Genomic DNA, 25,581 nt, shown 5'->3' on the forward strand with positions numbered 1-25,581 from the left:
AGACAGTGGGAAATCCATTTTAAATCGGCGTAGATCAGATTGGAGGTTAATATAAAATATCGAGTCTCTGTGGCGCGTTGTTGTTTCTGCCGCATTCCATTCCTTGAAGGTTGCGCTTGAAGGTTACGCGCAAATTCCTTAGAAGGTCGGCGAAGTCTAGAGCGGCACTTTTGAGCCGAGGAAGAAAAGCGCGATTTCAACGCCATCTGCAAGGTGAAACATCATTCTTTCTAGTTGACTCGGAGACCTCGGACTTTAATAGCAAGGGTTATCAGGCACACAACGAAAGCCAATTAAAATTGACTAGTGGCAGAATAAACTAAAATTGACCATAGAGACAAAGGCTCCTATTTAAGAAGTTGCAGACTAACACGCAAGGAAGTTTGTCAGGGAGATTTGTCAAAAAAATGCACTTTCATAGCTGTCTACATATTGAGGATAAATGGGCGAGCTTGGCATGCGTACCGGGTCCGACTACCGAAACTAGAACATAAGGTCGACTGAATAAGAGAAACGTTCCAGAGATAACCAGAGATGTTTCGACGGCTGATATCGTGGTCAAGTTGAGATAGAGGGTAGGATACAAGCTTATGGCCATCCCGGACTATTTGGCAAATGAGATCAACGACAGCGGAGCTACATCGGGCCAGCTATAGTAGTCCCCAGACAAAAACAGGTTATTTACAAGGGAATGCAATACAATCCTATAAATGGCGCATGGTAACGAAACACCAACCAAGAGTGAGAGGGAAATAGAATCTTTACATCTGACCCCTGGCAAATCTCGAGCGACTCGGTCTCCAAGGCTCATGCGGTGACCCCACCAGATTTTTGACTAATGAAATATTCCTGAACAGCCTTATGGTTGGAGCTCATGTACTTCCAAACAATGTCTACCTTTGGCAATAATAGTACAGAAGCCAAAAACTGAGCTCGATCCCACTTCTCCAAAGACCGACCGATGGTCTCGACCCACGTATCGGTCGGATCGGTGGTTACGCAGCCGGACCGGTCTATCGGGAATGGGGCTCCGCGATGGCCATTGGAGGCCTGAAAGGCGGCGGGGCATCATAGACTCTTACATTTGATAGTCACTTTCAATCTGGATCTCAGTTTCAATAAGTCGCTCAATCTTGTCGTCAACATTCCTCTTGGACTTTACTTGATCATTCCCAATTCATATCGCATTTCGACCCCACCAACATCACCATGGATTATCCCTTGAGTTTCCGCATTGCACAAGCCGTTGGCTTGTCCGGCGCAGCCTGGCTTTCTGGTAAGGAACCACCCGTACTTGCAGTTACTGCTCGATAGCAGCCACTCTAATCAAATCGCAGGCAACATCTCCACCCTGTCGATGATCGTCATGCCCGCCCTGCTCCGCTCGCACCGCGAGAACAATGTCTCTCCAAGCATACTGGCCAAACAATGGCGACACCTGTACGACAATGGCAGTTCGCAGAACCCCCAAATTTCCGCGCTAATTGCCTGCACGCTTTTCTACTGCGCCTGGTCTGTTCGCGAAGGGGGAGCATTGTTTCGCCCGGCCCAGACCAGTCTGGCAGGTTTGTATGTGGCTGCAGGCCTGTTGGTATTGGCTTTTACGCCCTGGACACTGGGTGTGATGGCCTGCACCAATAATGAGCTAAAGAAAATGGCGCTGTCGAAGTCGGAGGCGTCCGATGAGGAGACGATTGGCTTGTTGAATACTTGGACTATGCTGAATGGTATTCGGGGTATCTTCCCCCTGGTCGGTGGGTTTGTGGGCTTGACTGCTGCTTTTCTGTAGCGGGAGATTGGGGGTTGATTGTATAGAGTAATTATTATGACTTTTAGCTGCTTATTACTTGCAAACTATAACTACTTGAATAAGAATGTCCAAGCAATAATTAGTTCCGTTTCAACCCTATTGCTCATAGCTGTTTCTTCTCTGCTATTCCCCCTATCCATCCCACCTTCAATCCGAACAATACCTGTTCAACTCATCACCAATCGATCAAAAATAGAGCAAAAATGTTCGACGCAGGGATCGAACCTGCGATCTCCCGTGTGTAAGACGGGCGCCTTAACCACTGGGCCAGTCGAACATAGACTCGATGACTAACGTGGAAACATTTCATAACCGATTCGAAAGGGCTAAGTAAAACCAGCATATTTCCAACACTTGCACTCGTGAGCTTGAAAGATTGGTGTCAGAAAAGTAGGAAGCAAGAAGCAAGAAAGAATATAAGGGGCTTCTGCGTGTGCAGAATTGAAATTTGTGATGTTAGGAGACAGACAGGGCTGCCCGAGTGCATCAGTGGTGGTAAATATTGCAGCCCTAGCCGCAGATTGAGTATATTTCACTAGTAATGTGCATCAATTCATCGTAGTTAAAACGTAGTGTCCTATAGAAAGACTAATGCTGTCATTAGTTAGTCCGAGTATAAGCCGTAGGTCATAATATGGCCCCCATTACAGCCGACATGGATGAGTTGGTGGCGTAAGCAGCCATGAAAATCTACTCCATCAGCTGTAGATAAGAAGTTGCTTGCTTCCTGACAACTTCCCTCAGCCCAAAAGCTTCCTACAACCTTACATCCTTGCCCCGGGGGAACAGACTCCGCAGCCAATGGCCCTTTCAGTAGAACCCAGCCCCTCAGATGCGGCGCTCTCCTTCTCAGTCCATAACCCAGAAGGCCTCGAGACTATCCTTCTAATCCACGGCGGATTCAGCAGCCGCAAGGACTGGGATCTCGTTGTGCCACTCCTAACAGCGAAGGACTACCACCTGCTCGTCCCTGACCTACCCAGCCATGGCGACTCGGTGACAATCCAGCCATTCAATGTGGAGCTCGCCGCAGAGCTGTTGCTGCCATTGATCATAACACATGCGCACAACGGCAAGGCGCATATCGTCGGCATGAGTCTGGGTGCACATGTCGCAGCGAGTCTTGCAGCGCTCGGCGGGCCAGAGCATATCTCTTCAGTCTTGGGGTCAGGATTCAATACGTTTTTGCCATGGAGGGTCGTGGCGGCATTCTTCCCACCGTTCATATATACTCTGCAGCGTACCCTTGGAATGGTCTCTTCGCCAGTGACGGAGTGGAAGCGTCTCAGGAAGGGAGAGGGCACGCTGGCACTATGTGAGGAGGTTGTGGGCACATTATCTGATGGGAGAACATTGAAAGATATTCATGTACGCTCACTGGTCGTTGCGGCCACAAGAGAGACATGGCTTCCCAAGGACAAGATCGAGAGTGCGCGGCAGCTGTTTCGCGCTGTGGTGGGTGGACGCGAGAATGGGAGTCGTGTGGTACAGTGTCGGCGGATTTGGCATGGGTGGTGTATTCATGAGCCACAGTGGTTTGCAGATGCAGTGGATGACTGGATCACTGGGAGAGAGTTGGCAGAGATGTTTGAGGAGATCGAGATGATGGAGGAAACAATAATCCCAGATAAGCCGATAGTTAACTAACTAACTTAAGATAAGATAGAGCTGACTCAGCGGGCACCTTATCGGTCAGTTGTCCTCACTTTCTTTCCATCCTACAGACGCCTCTTCTGCGATTCTCACCCAAATGTCTTTCCCAACAAGTCTATAATCTGCACATCAGCGCCAGGGCACACCATCCACGATGGACGCCCCTCCGGCTGAGGGCGGGCCACCGGAAAACGAGGCAAAACTACATTCGGAAGCCCCTCACAGCACGCACGATGACTACACCAAGCATCCCGGCAGCAAAGGCCGCTTCCGGCTCAAGAGCAGCTCATCCCGCCACCGACATCGGCACGGAACCTCAGATGAGAAAGCCCGACACGAAGACCGCTACGAACGTCGGCGCCGCAGACACCGCCACAAACAACGCCGAGAGAGCAACGGCCCTCAAAGTAACGCCCACGACCATGTCAATGGTGAACCCCCACTCTCGCCCCGGACGGCATTCCGGGAATCTCTCTTCGATGCAATGGGCGACGATGAAGGCGCCTCATACTGGGAGGGCGTTTACGGGCAACCGATCCACAATTACAGCGTTCCGCAGGTGCCCACGGGACCAGAGGGGGAACTGGAGCAAATGACCGAGGACGAATACGCGGCATATGTCCGCGCGCGAATGTGGGAGCGCACGCGCGAGGGGATGGAAGAGGCGCGGGAGCAGGCGCGGGCAGAGCGCATGAGACAGCGAAAGAACGAGGAACAGGGTCGCACGGCTGAGCGGGAACGAGCGCAGTTTGAGCGCGCGATGGATGAGAGTCTTCGGCGGGGACGGGAAAGGAAGCGAAAGCGGACATGGGAGGGTCTTTGGGAGAATTATCTGAAGTCGTGGGATGAGATTGCTCGGGTTGTTGCGTCTGCAATGGAGTCTTCCTCTGCGGACGAGAAGAAGTCGGAGGATGTGAAGCCTTTGCGGAATCTACTGTTCTGGCCCGTTGAATCTGGCAAGCGCAGGGATGTGGCGCCTGCTTCGGTGGAGGATTTTATGCGCCATGCGCCTCCGCCAGAAGAGGATCTATTGGCTGTTCTCAAGACGGAGCGTGTTCGCTGGCATCCGGATAAGATCCAGCACCGGTATGGGGTTCTTGGCGTTGACGAAGTCGTGATGCGCAGCGTCACGGAGGTATTCCAGATCGTGGATCGCATGTGGAACGAGGAGAGGGCGAAAGCGTGAACGTTGAGTCATTGCATATGGGCGGCGCATTTCATGATTATCGATACCCCGGGTCTATATTATAGTTGTTCAATTATGACTGGAGTTCATTCATGTCGAGTATAAAAACGGAAAGAAACAGAATTGAGGGAAGAGCTATGTATGCATCTCGAGTTCATTTAAGAGTCGGACATTTTGAACCAAAAAAAAAACCACAGTTTCAATCTCCATCCCCATTCAATGCTTATATCCTACTTCAGGCAAATCAAAACCGCGAAGACCGTGCCTTCGTCCGGTAGATCGTCCAGCCCATATACCCACCAGCAATAGCCGCGAAGAAGAGCACTGTCTTAAACAAGAACCCCAGCCAGCTACCGCTGCTCTTCTCCTTCTTGGACTTGTTGTTGGTCCGGCCATCCGATGAAGGACCGCGGCTGCCAGCGTTATTCTGGCCCCGGCTGATAGAGTACAGGTTCTCTGCCTTGAGGGAGATGATGTCGTGGGCGTCGCTCAGCTCACCCGTTTCGGCGGACAGACCCAGGTAAGCGACGGAGGGGATGGCGATATTGGCGTCGTCGGCGGACAGAGTGAAGCAGTTTGTCCACGTGTCCTCGGTCTTGTATTGCAGGTCCAGGGTCAGGGACTTGTCCTGGAAATAGGTAAGACGGGCCTTGGTTGGGACCTGGGCGCTTCGAATACCGCGGGCCTGTATTTGATTAGACTAGCGGACTGGATAGTAAGACAAAGGTATTACTCACGGAGCAGCCGGCGAGCTCGTTGGCCTTGCCGTCGTGCGCCTGGTCGTACGTGGTCTGTCCATCACCCATCATGGCCATGACGTAGGGGAACGACGTGCCGGGGCGGTTATTCTTGTAGGTATCGAAGAAGATACCCAGGCCCTCGAACTGGTCTGCTGAACCAAAGACCGGGCCCTGGGTGGCGCGCTGCTTGGTGAGCCAGAGGGCGAAGCCATCGCCGTGCAGATTGCCCTCGCCGTGAATTGCGAATTCGAGTTCGATCTAGCAGGCTATGAGTAAGTCTCAAACAAAGAGGCCTCGCGTCGAATGTTCCGCACGAACCTGCCAATTGGTCGCGGTCAGAGGCACACGCGAGAAGACCCATCCCTGCTGCGATGGGCGGTCTGAGGTTAGGCGGATATATCTAGGATTGCCACCGGTTAGCACTGGCTCACAGCAGAGGAGGAGAGATAAGCAGTTACTTGTCAGCGCGGATGATCGTGTCTCCCCCGAAGTCGAACCAGCGGCTTTGGAAGTCGGAATCGAGGTATGGCTGTGCAGTAGTTGTTAACAAAGATTGTTCTGCAACACAAATAAAGCTTCTCGTCCATGGCACGAGAAAGCTAGGGCGGGCATACCGGAGCGAGACTGTGGGTGCGAAGCTGGAAGACCGTCACGCATTAGTACCGAGGTTGTTTACCGTCCCACACGGGGTATCGACATAGGTATAGTGTACATACGGGGATGCTCTTGATATTGGGATCACTGCCGTCGTAGGCTGTAGCCACTGGCAGGGACGCCAGGCCCGCGAGGCAGAGGAGGGAGGAAAGCGACGGGAGGCGCATGGTGGGCTCGTGTGAATTAAGGGTCCAATGGATTGGAGAGAGGAACGGAGGGTGAACGATAGACGAGAAGACGGTCGCGGTGTCACCAGGACCCGAGGACCCGGGATGAAAGAGGAGGGGGCAAGGTGAAGGAAAATCGAACAAGGCAAGGAGTGGAAGCAATTGCAGAAGAGTTCACGTAGTATATCGTTGTTATGCTACGGTGGCCCCAATGATCCAACTGTGGCTGGGGCCGAACCACTGCGCCACTGACCGAACTCTTCCCGTCCACTGGGCTCTCTTCAATTCACACCTCTCACATCCACCTCCGCAACCACCCACGCCCTCCACACCAATCACCCAGCATGTCATTCTTCGGATCGTCCTCCGCCGCCCCGGCCAAACCCGCCGAAGATGTCAAGTCCGCCATCGTGCGCCAGCTGCAACAGGAAGCCGCCATGGCCAACGCCCGCGCTCTGATCGGAGTACGTATTCCTCCCGCCCTCCTCCGCCATTGAAGCTTCTAACAACCCCTCCCCACCCAGAAAATCAACGAGCACTGCTTCGATGCCTGTATCCCCGCGCCCGGCTCGACCCTCTCCTCCAAGGAGAGCACCTGCCTGTCTAGCTGTATGGAGAAGTACATCGCCATGTGGAACGTCACCAGCCGCACCTACATCGCCCGCGTCGGGCAAGAAAGCAAGCGTCTGGGCGGCCAAGATGCTGCTGCCTTTGCGGCTATGGCGACTGGAGCGTCGGAGGGGAGCAGCGGAGGGCTGAGCTGAATTCGTCGTACAAGGACAGCGGGCTGCTACGATGAAGGCGAGGATGATCAATCACAATGTACAATATCGGCGGCCAGATTCGCCCGTGTAAACTATGGGCTGGGCGGCGGCATTTCTGTTTTCAGGATAGATACTGGGAAAGGAAGAACAGAAAATACAACTCAATCAATTCCAATCAATCAAGGCCTGATATATCGCGACCATCCCAAAGTCCCAACGGAAAGTAAATTTTTCGTATACCGCGCGCGGCGACTCCAAATAAGCTCCCTGGCGCGGCCTTTTCATCTCGTTCGTCATTAAATTATACAAGCGCTTCAGAAATCTGGGAAAAGATGTCCGTATCTAGAGCACGCATTAGTAAGGGTGATGCCAACGAAGGGAGGAACTTACGCATCTTCGCCCTCCATGCCGTAGTGCTCCGTCTCTTCGGGATACTTGTCGTACTGGCTGGCGTCGCCCTGGCCTCCCCGGATGGGCGGGATATATGGCGCATCGATGTCTTTCCGGCCCAGGCGGTCCCAAGTGACTTCGGCAAACCACACGTGGTTCTTGACATCTTCTGATCCTCCGTGCAGATTGCCCAGGCGCTTGGTGAGATCGGAGGTGATGAGCTGGGACAGGAGGTCGACCGCATCTTGGTGCAGGTACGGCGGATACTTGACCTTGCCTCGAAGGATATTTTCATAGATCTTGACCGGAGAGCCGCTGTCCCAGAATGGAGTGAACCCGCACAGCATCTCAAAAATCAGGATTCCCAATGACCACCTAGAGACCATGTTAGACTGGCCAGCCAGGACCATTCGCACAGACATACCAGTCGACAGATTTGTTATAGCCCTTGGACGACACCACTTCCGGTGCCAGATAATCGGGCGTACCGCACAGCGTCCAGGTAATGTCGGGCACCTCCTTGGCGAATCCGAAATCCGTGATCTTCAGATGGCCGTGACGGTCCAGGAGCAGATTCTCCGGCTTCAAATCACGGTAGATGATCTGGTGCTGGTGCAGATAGTCCAAGGCCAGAGTCACCTCGGCGGCATAGAATTTGGCAACGGGGTTGGGGAATCGCTAGAGAGCCCGGAAAGGTTAGCCGAGCGCTGGTTGGGGGGAGTCGGGACACACGACGCACTTGTGATTTGCGCAGCAGACTGAACAATTCGCCTCCCTCGACAAAGTCCATGACCATGTACAGATTGCGCGAGTCCTGCCAGGTGCCCCACAGCGTGACGAGGAAGGGATGGCGCACGCGAGTGAGCATCCGCCGCTCGTCGTTGGTGTGCTCGATCTGCTTCATCTTGACCACCTGGGCCTTTTTCAACACCTTCATTGCGTAGAAGCGGTGGTTGTGCTTGGACTGCACGAGGTGGACGCGACCGAAGCTTCCGGTGCCGAGAGTGCGTTGCAGGGTGAAGTCTTCCTGTGCGTACTTGCCCCTGGTGCTGCGCTCCTTGGTCTGGGAGCTGGCATTGTGGGCATTGTCCGCCGTCCCGGCATTGCTTAGGTCATTGATGCTCGAGGCATTGTTCGGCTGGCTCTGCTGCTGCGGTTGCGGCGGCGTTGGGTGCGATTGCGTTTGCATGGAGGCGCCTTCACCTTCGGGGGTCTGAGAGGGAGGAGAGGAAGAAGAGGGCGGGTTACTATTATTCGGGGGTGGGGGTGGTCCGAATCCTTCGAGATCGACGAATCCTTTCGCCGCTTTTTCAACAGACCTCCTAGGCTCGGCATGGGGAGGTGGAGGGTGGAAGAGCGGGTGGGATTGAGGCACGGAACGGGGACGGACGGGAAGGGGAGGGAGAGAGAGCGAGAGGCAGGGAGTGGGGAGGAGGGGCGAATGACGCATTGATCGATCTGGAGGTTGGCATCCTTTCTGGTGGTGATAGGGGACGCCCATTCTTCACTAGCTAACTATGGTGCTCGGCGTCCATCCCATGGTCCCGGGCATGTCATGAATTCTGCACTCCTCCCCCCATTCCCTCCCCGACTACGTAGCGCAGTGAAGCGCGGACGGACAAACCGGATGACACCGATGACGTTATGACGTGGTGAGCGGTTTTGGTCCGTGCACTGCTCGAGATCCCTCGACGCTGGCGGAGGGGGAGCATGGTCGACAGACACACCGTAGCGAGATCCTTCCCGGAGTGCGTGAGCCATCGCAATTGCTTGCGAAGCTTACTGCCCCCATCCCCGGATTATGTCATCAGAGTCGTGATGGATGCCTGGAACAGAAGGCATGTATTTGAGGCCAACATCAGGCATCGACAAATCTCCGTAGACGCAGGGAACACCGTCTGACCCAACTCACCTACCAACACCCCTCTCATCATGGCGCTGGTAGCCTACTCCGACTCTGAGGGCTCAGATGCCGAACCAGAGACCACGCCTGCGGCACCCTCCGGAACAGCAAAGCAGACAGAGTCGACCACCGGGTTTCAGGTCGACCGCAGCAACCCGCGCAAGATCCGCGTCGCGCTCCCGGAGCTCAAGCCCGACCCCTCCCAAGATCAGGCAGACGATGGACCCGCGCGCAAGAAGGCACGGCTAGGAGGGGGCGGGGGTGGTGCTCTATCCGGTTTCAATGCGCTGCTGCCCGCTCCCAAACGGGCCGCCGAGAAGAAAGCGCCGGCGCCGTCGAGCCGGAAGGTGTTCAGTTTGAAGACTGGCGCGACACCGGGGTTTGATCGGGAGGCGGACGTGGAGATGGGGGTCGGCCAGCCATTTGATGATGGCAAAGCAAATGGCCAGTCTATCATGCCGGGCGACAGTGCCGCGAAATCCACCGGTGCCCCAGAGGAGAAGAAGTTGGATTCGGGTCAGGTCAAGCTCCAAGGCAATCCGATGATGTTTCGGCCGTTGTCTGTGGGAAGACCGAATCCGAAGAAGAAAAAGACGCCCAAATCTACTACACCACAGCCAGCACCAGCTGCACCACCCACAGCTCAATCTTCAGTGCCGAGCACATCCCAGACAGAAACTACATCGGGCCCAGATTCAGCCCCAGCCCCAGCCCCGCCAAAACCGAAAGTCAGCCTATTCTCTCTATCTTCGGAAGATCGATCAGACGCGGCCCCCGCACCCGCTGCAGCCTACGAGCCACTGGTCTACAGTACCGAAATGGAAGCCCCATCCGCCGGACCAGCTCCCGCGCCAGAATCTATACCCTCCGCCACACCAGACGATCCCACTGGTGCTGCATCTTTCAATCCCGCCACCCTCAACACAATCGCCAACGACCTCAATCTATCCAAATCCGAGCGCCGCCAGCTATTCGGCCGGAATGCCATTCCCGCAGAGTCGCGGGTCCTCACCTTCAACACGGACCAGGAGTACGCATCGAACCAGGCGATGGCACAGAGCGAGCTGGCTGCGCAGCAGCACAATCCCGTGCGGGCCATTGCGCCAGGCAAACATACACTCCAGCAGCTGGTCAATGCGGCGAACTCACAGCGTGAAGCGCTGGAGGAAAGTTTTGCGACGGGGAGGCGGAACAAGAAGGAGGCGGGCTCGAAGTATGGGTGGTAGTGATGGTGGATATTTTCATGAGAGACCAGCCGCCATCTACTGCATTTTCAATGCATTTTCCGAGTCAAGACTACATTGTAGGAGCAGTAGAGACGATTTAGTTTCATGTACGAAACATGTTCCAATAAATTCTATCATTTATGTACAAAAGTCATCCTGAACGCCATGAAATGAAAACAAAGGGAAAAAAAAGAAAAAAAAACTACATACATCACGACGACACATCAACGACCTCGGCAAACCATTGCTTCAGCGCGGTGGCAAGCACAGCCGGCAACTCACGCACATCCCGAACAACAAGATAGTAGGGGAAAGGGAAACCCTCCAGATACCGCTTCATAGAAAGCTTCATCTCGCCACCAGCCATGGGATCAGGCTCAAAGCTCGCCTGCGAGAGATCAAGGATGGAGCTGCCCTTGACCGCATCAACGATGATAAAGACAATCATGATGCGTTCCTCGAGAGCCTGGCGCACAAGACGACGGATGGTATCGTGGTCTTCACAGATACCGTCGGAGATGATCAGCTCAAGCTGCCAGAGATCCGCAGAGCCAGCACCAGGCGAGCGCTTCCAGCGTGCCTCACGGAAGAGCGCGATCGAGTCGGCGATCAGCTTGCGCACATTTGTGCCTGTTTGCTGGTAGCTGAAATGCTGGAACACCTGCATGCCGGCCTCAGAGGAGAAGGGCTTGCCGAACTCGTGTGCGACGCGGACGTGCTCCTCATTACCGAAGCCCAGGACGCACAGATCGCCGACTTCAAGCATGCTCAGACTCTTGGCTACCAGGGCCAGCGTCTCGAATGCGAGCTGACCGCTGCCGCTTTCCAGCATGGATTTGCTGTCGTCGACGGCGAGCATGATCTGGTAGTTCCGTTTCGAGGGGATCGAGCGTCGCATCCAAATCTTGTCGCGCTTGTACTGGGATGCGATGTAGGGGATGATACGCTTGATGTTGAGACGCTTGCCGGTGCGGAAGTCGCCGCGGAGCTTGGTGGCTAGCGTCGGGGCGAGGATGAGACGGAGTTGTTCAGTCAGGGACAGCGAGAGGTCATTTGTCGCAGATTCGTAGCGCGACCAGAGTCGCCTGGCTTCGTCTTGTGGTGTCAATGCGGGCAGCGAGGAGGAGAGGTGGATAGCCGCGAGTTGCGTGTCGACTTCATCCAGTTCCTCCGTAGCTTCTTGTGCCTCTGGCGCGCCGTCCATGTGGTCATGGGAGGACTGGCCACCGGGAATAAAAGCCCCAGCAGCTTGGTCATCCGCAGGAACGGTATCGCGGTCCAGCTGCATCTGGTCTTCGAGTTGATTGTCCAGAGCGTCTTGATAGTCGTCCGAGACATCCGGGAGCACTTCATTCTCTCCCGGCTTGATGTCTGACTCCACGCCCTTGTTCTGGTCGAGGGCCTGTGTCTGTTCCTCACTCGCTTGTCCGAGAGCTTGGGTGTCAGCGACATCATCGTCATCCTTGAGGTGCTCGAAATCCGCATCGGCCATATCGGTGTCTTGAGGTAAAGGCTGCGAGTCTTCTTCTTCCTGCGATGCGTTCAACACCTCCTTTTGTCGCCGATGCCATTGCTCGAGGATATCGCCCAGCTTCTTGAAGGCTTGCATTTGAGGGTCGTTGGGGGTCATATCATCGGCACCACCGGCGTCCCGGCTCCGCTTGCTCTCTTCGCTATCCTTTGCAGCACCGGTTTGTTGTTCCGCATTGGCGCTGGGATCATTTGAGCCGCTCTCCTGCTGGGCATCACCAGAAGCACCCTTCTCCTCATTTTGGTCCTGATCAGCACCCAGCCCACCGGTGACAGCTTCACTTTCGGCAACATTGTCGCCGGCGGCCTCGTTCTCGTCGCGCTGGGCGAGGAAGTCGTCTTGTTCTGGCTCCTCGGGTTCTTCACCTTCGGCTTCGTTCTCATCACCGTTCTCTTCGGCTTCGTTGGTAGCGCCTTCGTCGCCCATTTCTTCATCCTCTCCTGGCACTTCCTCATCAGGTGGCATTCTCTCATCCTCATCTCCACCTTGCTCATCCTGCTCTTGCATCTTCTCGTCGTCTTCGGGAAGAGGGCCCATGTCGGACATGTCATCCATGCCATCATCATCTTCCTCCTCGCCTCCTTCTTTCTCATCGCCGTCCAACTGCATCTCCTCTGGAAGGTCCAGTGCATCTTCTTCCTTGGTCTGGGGGTCGGTCACATCCATATCTTCGCGACCAACTGCCTCACCTTCATCATCAGGTGCCTCTTCATCCTCGTCAGCTTCTTCATCCTCCTCTTCATCGCCCTTTTCTCCCTTCTCGTCTTCCTTCTTTTGTTCCTGTGCAGCGGCCTGATCTTCGGCCTCGCCAGTTCCCTTGCCTTCGTTGTTCTCGGTCTCCTTCTGCTGTTCGTCATGGGCACCATCCCAGAGCTTCTCGTCAACAGCGGCGTCGTCAAGATCATCGACACTTCCTACTTCTTCATCGATATTGTCCTCTTCTTCGGAACCATCCTCATCCTTTTCTTCATCTTCTTCGCCTTCCTGCTGTTCTCCAGTCTCGGCCTGAAGTTCTTCTTGGTCCATGTTGACAGCGTCAGCGGAGTCATCCATTTTTTCATTGGCGTCTTCTTTCTTCTCCTGCTGTGCCAGTTCCGAGAGATCTTCGTCATCTCCGACGTCCTTGCTGATGTCTTCCGCACCTTCTCCGTCACCCAGACCCGTTCCACTCTCCAACTTGCCATCTTTACCAGACTCTTCGGATGCCTCAGCTGGACTACAGAAACCCTCAGAGGCTATCTGGGTGAACGTTTTTGTGAGGATGTAGGACGTCTTGCAGACCTCCCGGTGGACTGAGATGAAGCGATTCGTCAGATCCTGGCAGATTTGATAGTATCTGTTGGCAATTGGGAGAATGCTGGTGACTAGAGCGGCCGCAGTGGAAATATCGCCAGAGGAGTGGTTTTGCAGATTTTGAATTTGGTCAAGAGCAGCCTGCAGCGACGACGTGATTTCGGTAAGATGAACGGCCTTCAATGCGCGTGAGAAGAACTCGTCGCTTCTGGATAGTTGCCCAGGGAAGTCGATTGCGGAGGACACACCCTTGAGCTGTTGGAGACCGATGAGCATCTTGTCAATGGCTGCGAGAAGATTGTTGTCGAAGCTTTGAAGAGAAGTATCGCCTCGTGACTTAGAATCGGAGCGAGAGGCGAGTTTGATGTGGACCCAGGGGGTAATTTGATCCAAAGCAAAGGACAAGTCGGGACGGGACTGGCTCCATCGGGTCAAGTCATGGCTCAACTGCTCAAGCGCCGAACGAGTCCGTTGCACAGTCTCCTGGTGCATTTGGGAACCAATACCAGACGGCAAAACAGCCAGGGTATCGAGAGATCGGCGCAGCTTCTCAAGTCCGGATTTGTTGGATCGTAGCTCTTCAATGATTGAAGAGGCATCAAGATCTGAGAACTTCGAATGCACTTGAAGAATCGTGCTGGCCAAATCAAGAATAGGAATCAACCAAGCAACAACCCGAGTCAGGTCTGTCCGATCTTCCACTTCGGCCGGCTGGGCTCTCGAGAGCAACGCCGGGCCCGTTGTCCAGAGATTCTCCATCGTGACGAGCGTGGATCTGAATCTTGCCAGTTGGGAAAGTGTCGGTGAGATGATACCTCGCTGTCTCCTGGCTATGAACAGCAGGTGCTCAATGGATCCCATGCTTCTGAAAACCTCAACGTTGCTGAGTTCCTCGGAATAATTGCGCGAAGCCAGGCGGGCACGGGGGAGGTAGTCCAGAAGCCTGTGGAAATACGAGTCGGCACTTTGAATCGAGCTCGGGGTATTACTGCCATATTCAAACTGTGCACTGGTAGCAAGGACTTGTGCGAGCGAGGTCTGAGTTTCGATCACACTGCTTCCGGCATTGCGCTTCACGCCCATCTCGAAGAGGCGTTTGAGAGTATCCGCGTAGAGACGGCGCTTTTGAACCTTGAGATGCTGGACATCATCCTTGTTTTCCTCGGTGAGCACCTTCGGCGTCTGAGACTTGAATTCGTCGATGCCCTCGATGACGGATACTGTAAAAGCCTCAAGTTCATTCGACACGTCGAACTCCGCAGGAAGTGACAAATACACGTTCAACATGTTCCCGGCTGTGCCGTCTGGGTTTCGGAATCTGAGTGCTCTGCTTGACCACAACTTGGCATCTTCCTGGCAAATGACCAAAGCTTCAGGGACCACAGTAGGCAGAGCTGACACCACATCTTCAGCTTGACTAGCCTCCCCATTGATATCCGGCAGTCCTTGCTCAAGGACAGGCTGCACTGCTTGGCCAAGGACTTGGCGATACTTGCGGACCAGCTTGAACAGATTGACGTGCGACCTTCTGGCACTTACCTTCAACGCAACGATATTAGTGTCCTTCCAGCTCGCCAGCTGAATTTGTTCCTTGATGTCTTTTTCAAGGGTCGATCTCTTCTCAGCGAGAATCTTCTCCACTGGAGCCTCGAAAGGCCGATAATGGAAGAGGAAATTGCCCAATGCTGAAACAAGCGGTTGTAGGCAGTCGAAATCTTGGACAAAGACAGCAAGCAGAGCATGGAAGTTCGCAACGAGGTCCAGTCGCCGACTGAATTGACCCAGAGTTGTAGATTGGAAGAACTGCTCCAGGGTTGAGATCACGCCTTGTACGTGTTCGCTCAAATCTGTCTCGCCAGACTCCGCCATCTGAACAGGAGCGCCGATGAGTGCTTCATAGGCAACAAACCACCATGAACTGGCGTTATCTTCACATCTCTCCTTCTCGAGATCCAGGAGCTTCGCCCACGTTGACAGCTCCAGACGGCGCCAACCGATGGTCATGTTCGTGATCTCATCATAGAGCGAAGCAGCCGAGTACTCTCTGCTAGCTACCAGCTGCCACTCGTGAACAAAGGAATGAAGTTTCTCAACCTTGGTCAGGAACTTGGCAACGGGCTCGGTATGCTTGAATTGCAGGATCTCCGTACAGCAAGTAATGACATCCTGGAGGACAGCATGTTCAGGCCAGGCTGTTTGGATCTGAAGGAAGCGAGACTGGATAGCAAGCGTGAAATTTACAAGCTTTCTAGCCTCGGCAAGGTTCGAGTCAGTGTAAAAGTTGTAGCTCTTCGCACGATCTTCGGTTCCTTCTCCTACCACATCATCCAGAAGCAACAGAACGGCAGGCAGATGATCCTGCGCCTGCACGGGCGACAGCGTGGTTTTGTTCTTTGACCACATAGAGCCCAGCAGGCGACCAGATTCTTTGACGAAAGTAGACAATGCCGCTCCGGTAGACTGATCTCTAACAATCTTTGCATGAAGCGAGGCAAGTCGGACAGAGATGGCTCTGGGATCAATACGATCAGCACCCTCAGGTTCATGGAGAGAGTCATCTTCGTAAGTAGGGAAAAGCTGATGCAATTCAGTTTCATTGACTTCCTCTTCATCTTCCCACGAGCCTTTGTAGCGGTATAGCTCCGACTTTGCAGCCTCCTGTTCCTGGTCCTCTCTCAGCTTTGTTTTCCACAGTGCATGGAAGTCTGCCAATATCCAGCGAACAGTATCACGCGTAGACTTGACGTTGAGGATTGTTGAGTCTGCATCTTTGGCGGTTGAAAGAGCCGAAAGCTCATGGAGGCGCATCTGAATTGCGTTGCTTGGGCTTGATGGTAGATGCTCAGAGTTGCCACTCGCGAGGACAGGGTGAAGCTTGCCTCCTAAGAACGGCGTCCGTTCGCTCACCGATTGAATGTCTTGAACGTCGCCAGACTGCTCCATATGACTAGAGCCGAGGGACAGGCCAACATCCAGGAGCTGAAGGAAACGAACAACAAGAACCGTGATGTCATCGTAAGACCTGTAGTGCGCGCCGAGTCGACGACCCAACTGGTGAATGTTCTCACGTAGCAGGCGAATCATCTCTTGAGACCGCGAAACATCTTCGGTCGATTTCAAGAGTTGCTCAGGGTCTCTGTTCAGAACGGAATTGATTAAGTTCGCAAATTCGCCTTGTAAAAGGCTGAGCTGCGACTGCTGCGGTCGAGTAACTGACGACGGAGGAGGAGCAGAGCCCAGATTCTGAATTTCAGACTGCAAGAGATCTGAACGCAAGTTGCAAGATTGACCGGAGAAAGTCACTTCAAACGATGAAATGGCTTCCAACTTGGCCATAAGTTCGGCAAGGCGCTGGGAATGACGTTTGCGTTGAACGACCAGACCGAGAGAGGGATCGAACGGCTTGTCCGGCACGAATAGCTTAAGAAGTATGACGGCCAATTGCACGGCTGCAATCCCAGTGGCCCTGATGTTTTGCTCTCGATCAGGATGGTGCTGTTTCAAGGATTGAATGAGGCTCGGAAGAGCTTTCATTGAGAAAACCTTGAAGAAGTGATCATTTGGCACACCTTCGTCCAAGACAATATCGTCCAAAGCTTGATTATCTATCGAGTCACCAGTCTCAATGGCACGAAGAAGTGTAATCAGATGCTGGGCACAGTATGGTTGAAGATATTCCTGGTGAGAGGCTACCAACTCTGCTGTCAAAGTCGCAAGCATGCTTCTGAGTTTCATAGACTGATCTAGGGCAATTTGTTGACTGCTGAAAGAAATAGCCTTGGAGAGCGTGCGTTTCTCTGCCTCAAGCATGTCCATCTGCCCCAAGCTCGTAGCACCGACTGATGCCAGCTTGCCCAGCAGCGACAAAGAAACGATGCCCCCTACGGCAAGCGCAGAGCCTGACTTGTTTGCCGCTCCCGAAAAAAGTGAGACCCTGTGGAGAATGTCCGGGACGGAACTCTGGAAATTAGATGTGTCGAAGGGACGTGCAGGGCGACCAGCAAGCAATGGCATAACTGTTCGGATCACTGGGTCGTCTCCGTTCCGCTCACTCAAAAGAGAGAGGTCATGGTATTGGCACAACGCTTCAAACTCTTCCGAGAAGTATGGGTATTGAGTCGAGTCGGAGCGTCGAACAGCTTGAGAGAGTTCCGTAACAGTCTGCTTGATTCCCTGCACAAGCGCATCTGCATCGGCGCCATTCAGAAGGATGAATCGTTGGGCATCTATCAGCGAGTCTCTGATGCTGCTCAATTGAGAAAGATCGATTCGCATCTGTAAAGCCAACGTGGTGAAATCAAAGACTGTGGTCTCCAGCTCGATCAAGGACTGCAGCTTTTCCTGCGTGATAGGAGTGACAGGCCTCCAAGCATCCCACATTCTTTGCATACTAAGACCTGTCTTCAAAGCCCAACCTTCCTGAAAACGGTCCAGTGCGTGGGACAGTGTAACTTCCAGTGGCTTCAGAACTGGTAATGTGCTGAGAATCGAGGCGGAAACCTTCCGACCAATCTGAAGATAGATCTGGAATTCGCCCTCGTCAACCTGGCTGACTTTCGTGGCCCTGAAAATATCCCAGCAGAGGAGAATCACTGCCTGGATAGCCGTAACAATTTCAGGGGTTTGAAAAGCGACATGATCCAAGCCTTGGATGTAGTCGTACAGGGTTTGACCACAATCCGACAGAAAATCGCCAACAGGTTGCGTCGTGTCCTTCATCAGAGATGGTATCCGTTTCGAAGCCAATGATCGCTCCAAACGTGTCATTTGGCTTGGCTTCAGCTGCTTTCCGGATGCATCTGCTTGCAGCATTCCCTGTCTCAACTGCTGGATGTTGAGCTTGAACTCTTGCAAGTAGGCTAGAATAGTGAGCTCCGATCGGATATCACTCGATCCGATAATTGAAACGAGAGGTTCGTTCACAAGGGGGTGAAGTGGCTGCAAAGATCCCCGGAGCCCAAGAGATGCTCCGCTCAGAACAACTTCATGTCCTGTGATGGCGAGAGGTCTCCATTGTTTGTTGTCATCAAGCAGAGAGGAATAGCGCTGCAGCACATTCAAGGCCTGCTCTTTCACATTGGAATCGGGAATGTGGGTGAGTGATATTCCCGGTGATTGCTGAAGGTAGGAAAGGTCTGTTGGAGCCAAATGATCCAAGCGTACTTCGAATGAGTCTTCATACGCAGTTGATGGCACAGAGACATCGGTGTTCCAAATCTGGCGCATGCGATAAAGAGAGGATTCACAGGTGTAAGATGGGCCGAATGAAGCGGGACCCTGTTGGAGTTCATTCGCCATGAAGCAGATCTCAACGCATCTGTTCCGCATGGCTCGCGACAACTCCCCATGGCGAGAGTCCATCGTCAAGAAGAGTCTGAAATTGGGATGCGGCTTGATAATGCGAGCAGATCCATCCTCCGTGCGTTGTTCGTTGAGAATGAGGGTACCGTTGGGCTCAGTCAGTGAGTTCAATCTGTCCAGGACAGACGGATTACACAGATTGGCATTGTCGAGAACAACCCAGTACCCGTGCTGGACGGCCTGGGTCAAGACACCCTCAGTCCATTCGAAACCAACCTTCATTTTGTCGGATTGTTTGATAGCATCTCCTAGGCTTTGGGCTTTGCTGAGTAATTGTTGAAGGGTTGGTTCGGGGTAGGACTGGCACAAATTGGACAGTGATGACACAATGGCATCAAGTGAGGCGTCGGAGCTTTTGAGATGCTCGCAAATATGGAGGGCTGAGGTAACGACATCTGTGACCTCACCTGATGCATGCGATTGCAATACCTGATGCTGAAGAAAGATCTCAAGATCATGGACAAATGCTGAGACCTCCCTTCGGTGATCAATTTGCTCAAAGCCACCGATAAGGTCCATGGTGTCGGTATCCGCACTGAGAGCCAGCTCCGTCAGATTCGCACCATTGACGGCCGCAAGCTTTCTGATCAGTGTGGTTTTGCCACATCCAGCTGGTCCAACCAGAATACTTGGCCAGGAATTGTCGATGCACAGGATGAGTGACTCGAGGATGTGGAGATCTTTGGGAAAGATCTTCATATGGGGTTCGGCTGTGCGTTGCAAGAGGCAGTCTCGGGACAAGATTCCTAGGCCAACTTGCAGATACTCCGGTGTCAGGTTATGATAGTAGCTCTTTCGACCGACATCAGAGTCTGTGAAAATGCGGTCATAAAGCTGGGAGACCAAAACTCGATCTTCTTCGCTCCTAAACCGTTGACTGATGACAATATCCAGGAAATGCTTTGTGGGGATCTGCAAATTCCCTCGGTCTGCCAGTTGGAGCCATCGCTGAATATCACGCAGGTTGACTTCCCACGGTCCACCAACAGTACCTAGCCTGCGTTCATCCACAATGGCAATGTTCAGCAAGGAGATGAAGTCAACTAAGCTTTCTGTCTGCTGAGAAGGACTGCCGGGGAACAGCTTAGTGCATATCCTTTTCAAATCGGCATCTGTGAAGCTATCTGCGTAAACCACGGTGAACCGGTTGACAAAGGATGCAGGAAGTCCCTTTCGTCCACCACCCTGATGGTGCGGATTTTGGGCTGCGAACAACACAAAGTCAGGATGCCTTTTGAAAGTCTGGTCGAGTTCGGCAATATAAACCTGCTGACGGTGATCCAGACAAGAATTTAGACCTTCAAGAACAGATTGCGAAGCCAGATTCATTTCGTCCAAAAGTACCCAGTCACCACGCTGCATAGCTCGGAGAAAGGGTGCATCTCGCCATGTGAATTGTCCGACATCTCCACCCTCCACGGGGACATCAGAACCAAACAAATCCGTCAGGTCCGTTTGTTCTGACAAGTTGATTCGAGTGAGAGGCTTGCCGAGAGCTCTGGCAAGAGCTGTGACGAGCGTGGTTTTGCCGACGCCAGGGCTTCCTTCCATGAGAATGGGTTTCGAAGATTGCAGGCCACGGGCAATTCGAACAGAATTGGCTATTGTTGTTGGGGCATCCATAGTGAATTGCGGATCAGGCTCTGTCTCTCCAACCGTCGGCAGGCTGAAAGGGCCAACGCGTAGAAATCCTGGTTCCACGGAGACGGTTGACGACTCCCAGTAAATCTTCGAGGCATCGACCTGAAACAATTCGCCAAGTTTGTCAAGGCACAACTGTCGATTACCCTCAAGATTGTGCAGCGAGATAGCAAGCATCGCAGCCGGGTTCGCACCTAGTGTATCAACGAACACCATGGCAGCACCTTGAACAATTGCGAATACCGCATCTGATGTTTGACACGTATTGACAAAATCAACCCAAGCAAGAAGATCACGAATGGAAAGAGAGGTGGTCGAGGTGTTCTGGAATGTTGCTTTGAACCATTTCGCAAACTGCAACATGGCTTTGGCGACTCTTTCATCCTTCAAGCTCAGCTTCATATGAAGAATGGGCAGAATATCCTCATCATCTGACAGTTGTGGTGCCCAAATCTCAGTCATACGATTCCGGAGCGCGGCCGAGAGCTCTCGCTTTCCATAGTCTCCGCCGGGATTCATGGTTGACAAAAACTGGAACCCGTCATCTGCAACGACCATGGAGTCAATGGGACCTTTCTCGGCAAGGAGAATTGATCGATGGGGCTCCAAAACACTATTGAGTCTCTCAAGGACAGAATCGTCGGCAAGGGAAATCTCATCAAGGAGGAAAAACTGGCCGGTCTTCATGGCAGTGATAAGGCTTCCATCAGACCATTCGAAAAGAGCATTGCATCGAATAATGTTCTTTTCGATCTTCTTGAGTAGTCCCTGGTCTCTCGTTTGCCGTGCTTCTCCATCTATAGCGGCCAATTCTTGCTTCAGCTGTCCGAGGGAAGTTGAACCAGTCTGTTCTCCGTGAATAAATGTTCGAAGATCGGCCAACAATTGTTTTTCTATAGCGGCCCGGTTGCGGATTGGTCGTTGAGCTCCAATCAAATCGCCAGTCTCCAGATTGACATGGGCATTGACAATGAACAGCTCCCTTGCGAAAGCCTCGGCAACAGCCTGGCAGAGCTGGGTTTTGCCACACCCAGTCTCTCCAACAAGAAGGACCGGCTCGTTGTTCTGCAGTGCCTTCGAGACCAAGATGAAGAGACGCCGCATGGCCTTGGTCCAGACAATACCGGCAGGCAGCTCGGCTATTTGAGGAGCATACTTTTTCAGTTGCGCATCGCTGTAAAGAACATCCTCGTCCAGTTTAACTTTCATGACCTCTTCAATTACGGCTTTCACAGCGGTCTTCTCCTGGGGATTGCGCACGCGTTCTCCCAAAAGCATGTACCCATTGATGGCGAGTTGCTCCTTGTCGTCGGCATCCCGAAGAGCCCAGCGGAAGAGATCACGGAGCGTGGCAAAGCTGTTCTTCTGTTCAAAAAGCCGGTTCGACTGGCGCAGTAATGAGAGTTTCCTATAAACGGAGACGATGCGAGTGCAAAAGGACGGCGCGATTTGAGAACGTTCTTTCAGAATGAATTCTAGCTCGCTCTCGGGGATATCATCGAAGTGCAGTTCAAGGAAGCGGTTGCGGAAAGCGCGTGAGAGGACCTTTCGGCCACCATAAAGACCTGCAGGATTCTGTGTGGCAAACAACATGAAGTTCGGGTGTGGATGAACAACCTCTTGGGTCTCCGGAATGAACAGCTCACGGTTGTCGTCCAGCAGGCGATTAAGTGCCTCCAATACATCCGAAGGAGCAAGGTTGAGCTCGTCGAGAACGATCCAATACCCATTCCGCAGAGCCTCGACCAGGACACCTTCCTGGTAGCGCAGACTACCGTCATCGGAAGAAATGTAGGATCCCAGATACTCCTGCAAATCTGTATGTTCGTGATTGTTGATGCGGACGAACTTGTTCCCGGAAACCTTTGCCAGATACTCGATCATACTCGTCTTTCCAGCCGAAGTCGGACCCTGCAGCAGAACGGGGAATCGACGAGTCGAAGTAGCCCTGACCAAGTTCTTGAGGTTCTTCTCGATGAAAGGGGTAATGATGTAGTGGGGCTGCTCCTCAGGTGTCAAAGGACCGCATCGCATCCAGTAATGCTTAAACTGAACATAATTGTTTCCGTCCGCCGGAGGCCGAGGGGTTTGGCCAAGAAGAGACTTTGCATTTTTGGTGTTGCCGAAGATGTGAGCTTCCAGGAGAGGTGTGAGAGACCGCTCTGACACCAAGCTCAACACAGTCAGGAAGCTCATGCTGAAGCCTTCGAAAATTGCCCTTCGCAAACCGTAGATGTGTGCGTGGTCAATGACATAGATGAGCACGCGAACAAGGGTTCGAATACTGAAATGCGGACGTTGTCCTGCTCCATCGGTCAACTTGTTCTCGTTGCTGAGCTTCTTGGTTTCCATGTATAGCTGCGCAAGATCTGACACAGCTCGATGGTCGCTAAGTGTCAAGTCACCAAGATACTTCTGTATCAATGCCAGAAGATCGTCCAATTCAGTGTCGGGAGAATGGACGTAAAACTCAGTAAATCGTGTACGCAGGCCAGGGGGCAGATCTCTCTTTCCAGCATCTGTAGCAGGATTCATGGCGCCGAATATACGAAAGTCTGGGTGGCCAAAGACTCGCTCGACATCGCCAGCTTCGGAAAGTAAAACAGATGGTGACCCCTCGCTACCATGATTCAAGAGGCTGGCAATATTCTCGAGTGTGTCTGGTGAAGCAAGGTTCACTTCGTCCAGAAGAACCCATTCTCCATTTCTGAGAGCTCGCACAATTTTTCCTTGTACGAAGGCAAATGCAAACTTGGCATCTCCCTGAGAAACTTGAGCCTCGAAGTCACCAAGCTGAGTAGCGAAACTCTCCCATCTTTGTCGAAGGTGCTGGTATTTTGGTGATTCCAGCTTCCTCTTTTTCGCGGGCTGCTCATCGCCATTCTCGGTGTCATTCGAAACATCGCGAGATGGTTTGAAGGCGCCATCCGCAAGACGAACAGCTTCATGCCATAAGTTCACTAAGCGTGGCCAGTTCGAGAAAGCAACACTTTTGGACACCGAAGACAAAAACTTCTGGTTCTTCTTTGCCGAGAATGTGAGCTCAAATAGCTGGGTGAACTCATCAAGCATCGGGATTGCCATTGTGCGAATATTAACAGGCTTGAACCCACCTAGCAGGTCGGTACTTTCACTTTGTTGGGACAGATTGACAACTGTCAGCTTCTGACGCATCAGTGTGGCAAGGTGTTGAATCACTGTCGTCTTTCCGATACCAGTTTCTCCGACGAGCAGAACTGGCTCCGCCATTTGGATAGAGGCGGCGACCTGCTCCATGACTGACAGTGCAGCTCGCGTAGAGGCAAAGCGAGATGCCGATGCCGCCAGCTTCAAGGCCGAGCTGCTCGGAACCTTTATCTTCTGACAAGATTCTCTTCCGATGATGAGAGAATTGTTCTTATCCGTAAAGATGGGAGTACGTTCCTGAAGGCAGAACTGGGCTCGCTGGGGCGAGATCTGAAGCGCTTCGGCCACCACAAGAGCGAGAGAGCTTTGCATCGATCTTTCTGGAAGGTATTTGAGAAAGACGTCGACTACATCCAGAAAAATTTCGTCCTCGACCCCCTCAGGCGTAGCTTCGAATCCAGTCTTCGCGCCTATACGTTGGAGTCGTCGGTGCAATCTGCTGCACAGTTTGATCAGATCGCGGAATCCGGGGGTACGGCCTTGCGAGCCCTTGATAGCTAGGCTTCCATGGAAAGCAGCGCAGACTCTGTTATACACATCCATGATGGTGGGCACACGAGATTCAAGCAAAGGGAACTTCTGCAGGATCACATTCCGCATTTCTTCCATGGGAAGAGAGGTAACTTGCACTCTCTGCCACAATCTGCTGCCAAGCATTGACGTACTCGGGGCAACTTCTTCACCCACGATGTTGTATGAAGACTTCATTGTCGCAATAATTCTGAAGCCCTCTGCACACTTAATCCGTTCCCTTCGGCTGGCGATTGTCAACTCCCCTCGCTCAATGATCGGAAGGATAAGACCGATGACCTCAGAGGGAGCGCGATCTAGGTCTTCAATGAGGACCCAACGACCTTCCCTCGCAGCCTTTGTCAAAACACCCGGCTGCCACGAAAATGACCCACTGGCGGACGAGGTAGCATACATCCCAAGAAGACTCTTGGCATCCGTCTGCTCGTTCAGGTGGAGGGTGACCATGGATTCGGCCTGTCCCATAGTGGCAGCGATGTCGTTGATCAGGGAGGTCTTCCCAGAGTTGGGCAGGCCGACTAGCAGAATAGGTTTGGATCCAAGTAAGGACGTTGCGATGCGGCGCAGATTTTCAACAGCCGTAGGCGTCTTGACAACCGGAGAAGATGATGAAGGGAGGGTATCCTTCAGCCTGGGAATCAAGACGCCGCAGACCTCCGCGGTCTTGGTGGTGAAGAACTCCCGCAGCCTCTCCACATGTGCGGAAGCCTCAGTATGTGACCGAGAAGATCTTTGGTCCCGAACATGTGCTTCAAGGGTCTCCCAGCGCCGCTCTTCCCATAGACCCAAAAGACGGTAGTCGATTGTTGTCTCTTCCCATTCTCCTTCGATAGGTGCAGCCCCAGTATTTACATATAGCATCTTTTGGGTAGCTGCGTCCGCAGCGTGCATGTATAGAGCGAAGCATCGGACTGCAAGGTATCGAATGACCGGATCTTGGTGTTGGAACAGAGATTGAAGTTGAAGCGGTGAGACGGCTGTCGAGAATGTCTCCAGATCGAAAGAGAGGAGTCGGAAGAGGGCGATGAGAAGTGTTCGAACTGTGGGATCATCCAACTGTAGCAAAGTCAGTTCCTTCGACGCCGCCAAAGCCGAGAGAGGGCCAGCGCGTGATGAGGCGAATTGGCTGGCAAGCGGGCGTAAATGCGGCGCAAAAGGTAGAATGCGAGCGAATGCCGACAGGACGTGAATATAGTCGACATGGGGATCCGATCGAAGCCAGCGAGCGGCTAGATCGACAAAAATTGGTTCGTAGAGGGCGAAAACGCTCTCTGTGCATCCCGGTTGCAATGCGGCGAGTGCAAGCGCGTGGAGGTACTGAGTCCCCGATGCAGAGCGAATAAGCGTCGTGAGATCAGAGGGGAGCTGCTCGAGCAGCTGGGACTCTGAGAGAGTCCTCTCGTAGACGGGCCTTCCATACATACCGAGCCCGACCGCAAGAGGAACAATTATTTCTCCTCTTGAATTGTTTCGGCTTCAAAAGTCAACTTTTTTTCTGCCGCCAAAACCTGTGGGGCCGATCCGAGCGGTGACAGGGCTGACATA

At 53.0% G+C, this 25,581-nt stretch overlaps 8 protein-coding genes across 8 annotated transcripts; 5 read left to right on the top strand and 3 right to left on the bottom strand.

The window, feature by feature from the left end:
• Positions 1 to 1,209: 1,209 nt before the first annotated feature.
• Positions 1,210 to 1,789, top strand: N7510_009638 (anthrone oxygenase family protein; the record flags this gene model as incomplete). The annotated part of the gene is made up of 2 exons (XM_056981563.1): positions 1,210 to 1,276; positions 1,338 to 1,789. 2 exons carry the CDS (start codon positions 1,210 to 1,212, stop codon positions 1,787 to 1,789), a joined length of 519 nt encoding a protein of 172 aa, XP_056829399.1.
• Positions 1,790 to 2,611: 822 nt separating this feature from the next.
• On the top strand, positions 2,612 to 3,457 carry N7510_009639 (alpha/beta fold hydrolase; the record flags this gene model as incomplete). The annotated part of the gene is made up of 1 exon (XM_056981564.1): positions 2,612 to 3,457. One exon carries the CDS (start codon positions 2,612 to 2,614, stop codon positions 3,455 to 3,457), a length of 846 nt encoding a protein of 281 aa, XP_056829400.1.
• Positions 3,458 to 3,617: 160 nt separating this feature from the next.
• On the top strand, positions 3,618 to 4,649 carry N7510_009640 (uncharacterized protein; the record flags this gene model as incomplete). Its single annotated transcript, XM_056981565.1, has 1 exon — positions 3,618 to 4,649. One exon carries the CDS (start codon positions 3,618 to 3,620, stop codon positions 4,647 to 4,649), a length of 1,032 nt encoding a protein of 343 aa, XP_056829401.1.
• Positions 4,650 to 4,893: 244 nt separating this feature from the next.
• Positions 4,894 to 6,210, bottom strand: N7510_009641 (legume-like lectin family protein; the record flags this gene model as incomplete). Its single annotated transcript, XM_056981566.1, has 6 exons — positions 4,894 to 5,334; positions 5,387 to 5,647; positions 5,708 to 5,789; positions 5,848 to 5,918; positions 6,004 to 6,027; positions 6,106 to 6,210. The coding sequence occupies 6 exons, from the start codon at positions 6,208 to 6,210 to the stop codon at positions 4,894 to 4,896; spliced, it is 984 nt and encodes a 327-aa protein (XP_056829402.1).
• A 344-nt stretch (positions 6,211 to 6,554) lies between these two features.
• Positions 6,555 to 6,974, top strand: tim13 (protein translocase subunit TIM13; the record flags this gene model as incomplete). Its single annotated transcript, XM_056981567.1, has 2 exons — positions 6,555 to 6,674; positions 6,735 to 6,974. 2 exons carry the CDS (start codon positions 6,555 to 6,557, stop codon positions 6,972 to 6,974), a joined length of 360 nt encoding a protein of 119 aa, XP_056829403.1.
• A 1,905-nt stretch (positions 6,975 to 8,879) lies between these two features.
• N7510_009643 (uncharacterized protein) lies at positions 8,880 to 9,125 on the bottom strand (the record flags this gene model as incomplete). Its single annotated transcript, XM_056981568.1, has 1 exon — positions 8,880 to 9,125. One exon carries the CDS (start codon positions 9,123 to 9,125, stop codon positions 8,880 to 8,882), a length of 246 nt encoding a protein of 81 aa, XP_056829404.1.
• Positions 9,126 to 9,296: 171 nt separating this feature from the next.
• Positions 9,297 to 10,493, top strand: N7510_009644 (PRCC domain-containing protein; the record flags this gene model as incomplete). The annotated part of the gene is made up of 1 exon (XM_056981569.1): positions 9,297 to 10,493. The coding sequence occupies one exon, from the start codon at positions 9,297 to 9,299 to the stop codon at positions 10,491 to 10,493; it is 1,197 nt and encodes a 398-aa protein (XP_056829405.1).
• Positions 10,494 to 10,704: 211 nt separating this feature from the next.
• N7510_009645 (AAA family ATPase midasin) lies at positions 10,705 to 25,458 on the bottom strand (the record flags this gene model as incomplete). Its single annotated transcript, XM_056981570.1, has 1 exon — positions 10,705 to 25,458. One exon carries the CDS (start codon positions 25,456 to 25,458, stop codon positions 10,705 to 10,707), a length of 14,754 nt encoding a protein of 4,917 aa, XP_056829406.1.
• Between the last annotated feature and the right edge of the window lie 123 nt (positions 25,459 to 25,581).

The sequence above is a fragment of the Penicillium lagena genome (genome assembly GCF_028827675.1).
Source record: "Penicillium lagena strain IBT 129212 chromosome Unknown utg000007l_segment0_segment0, whole genome shotgun sequence".
Classification (NCBI taxonomy): Eukaryota; Fungi; Ascomycota; class Eurotiomycetes; order Eurotiales; family Aspergillaceae; genus Penicillium; species Penicillium lagena.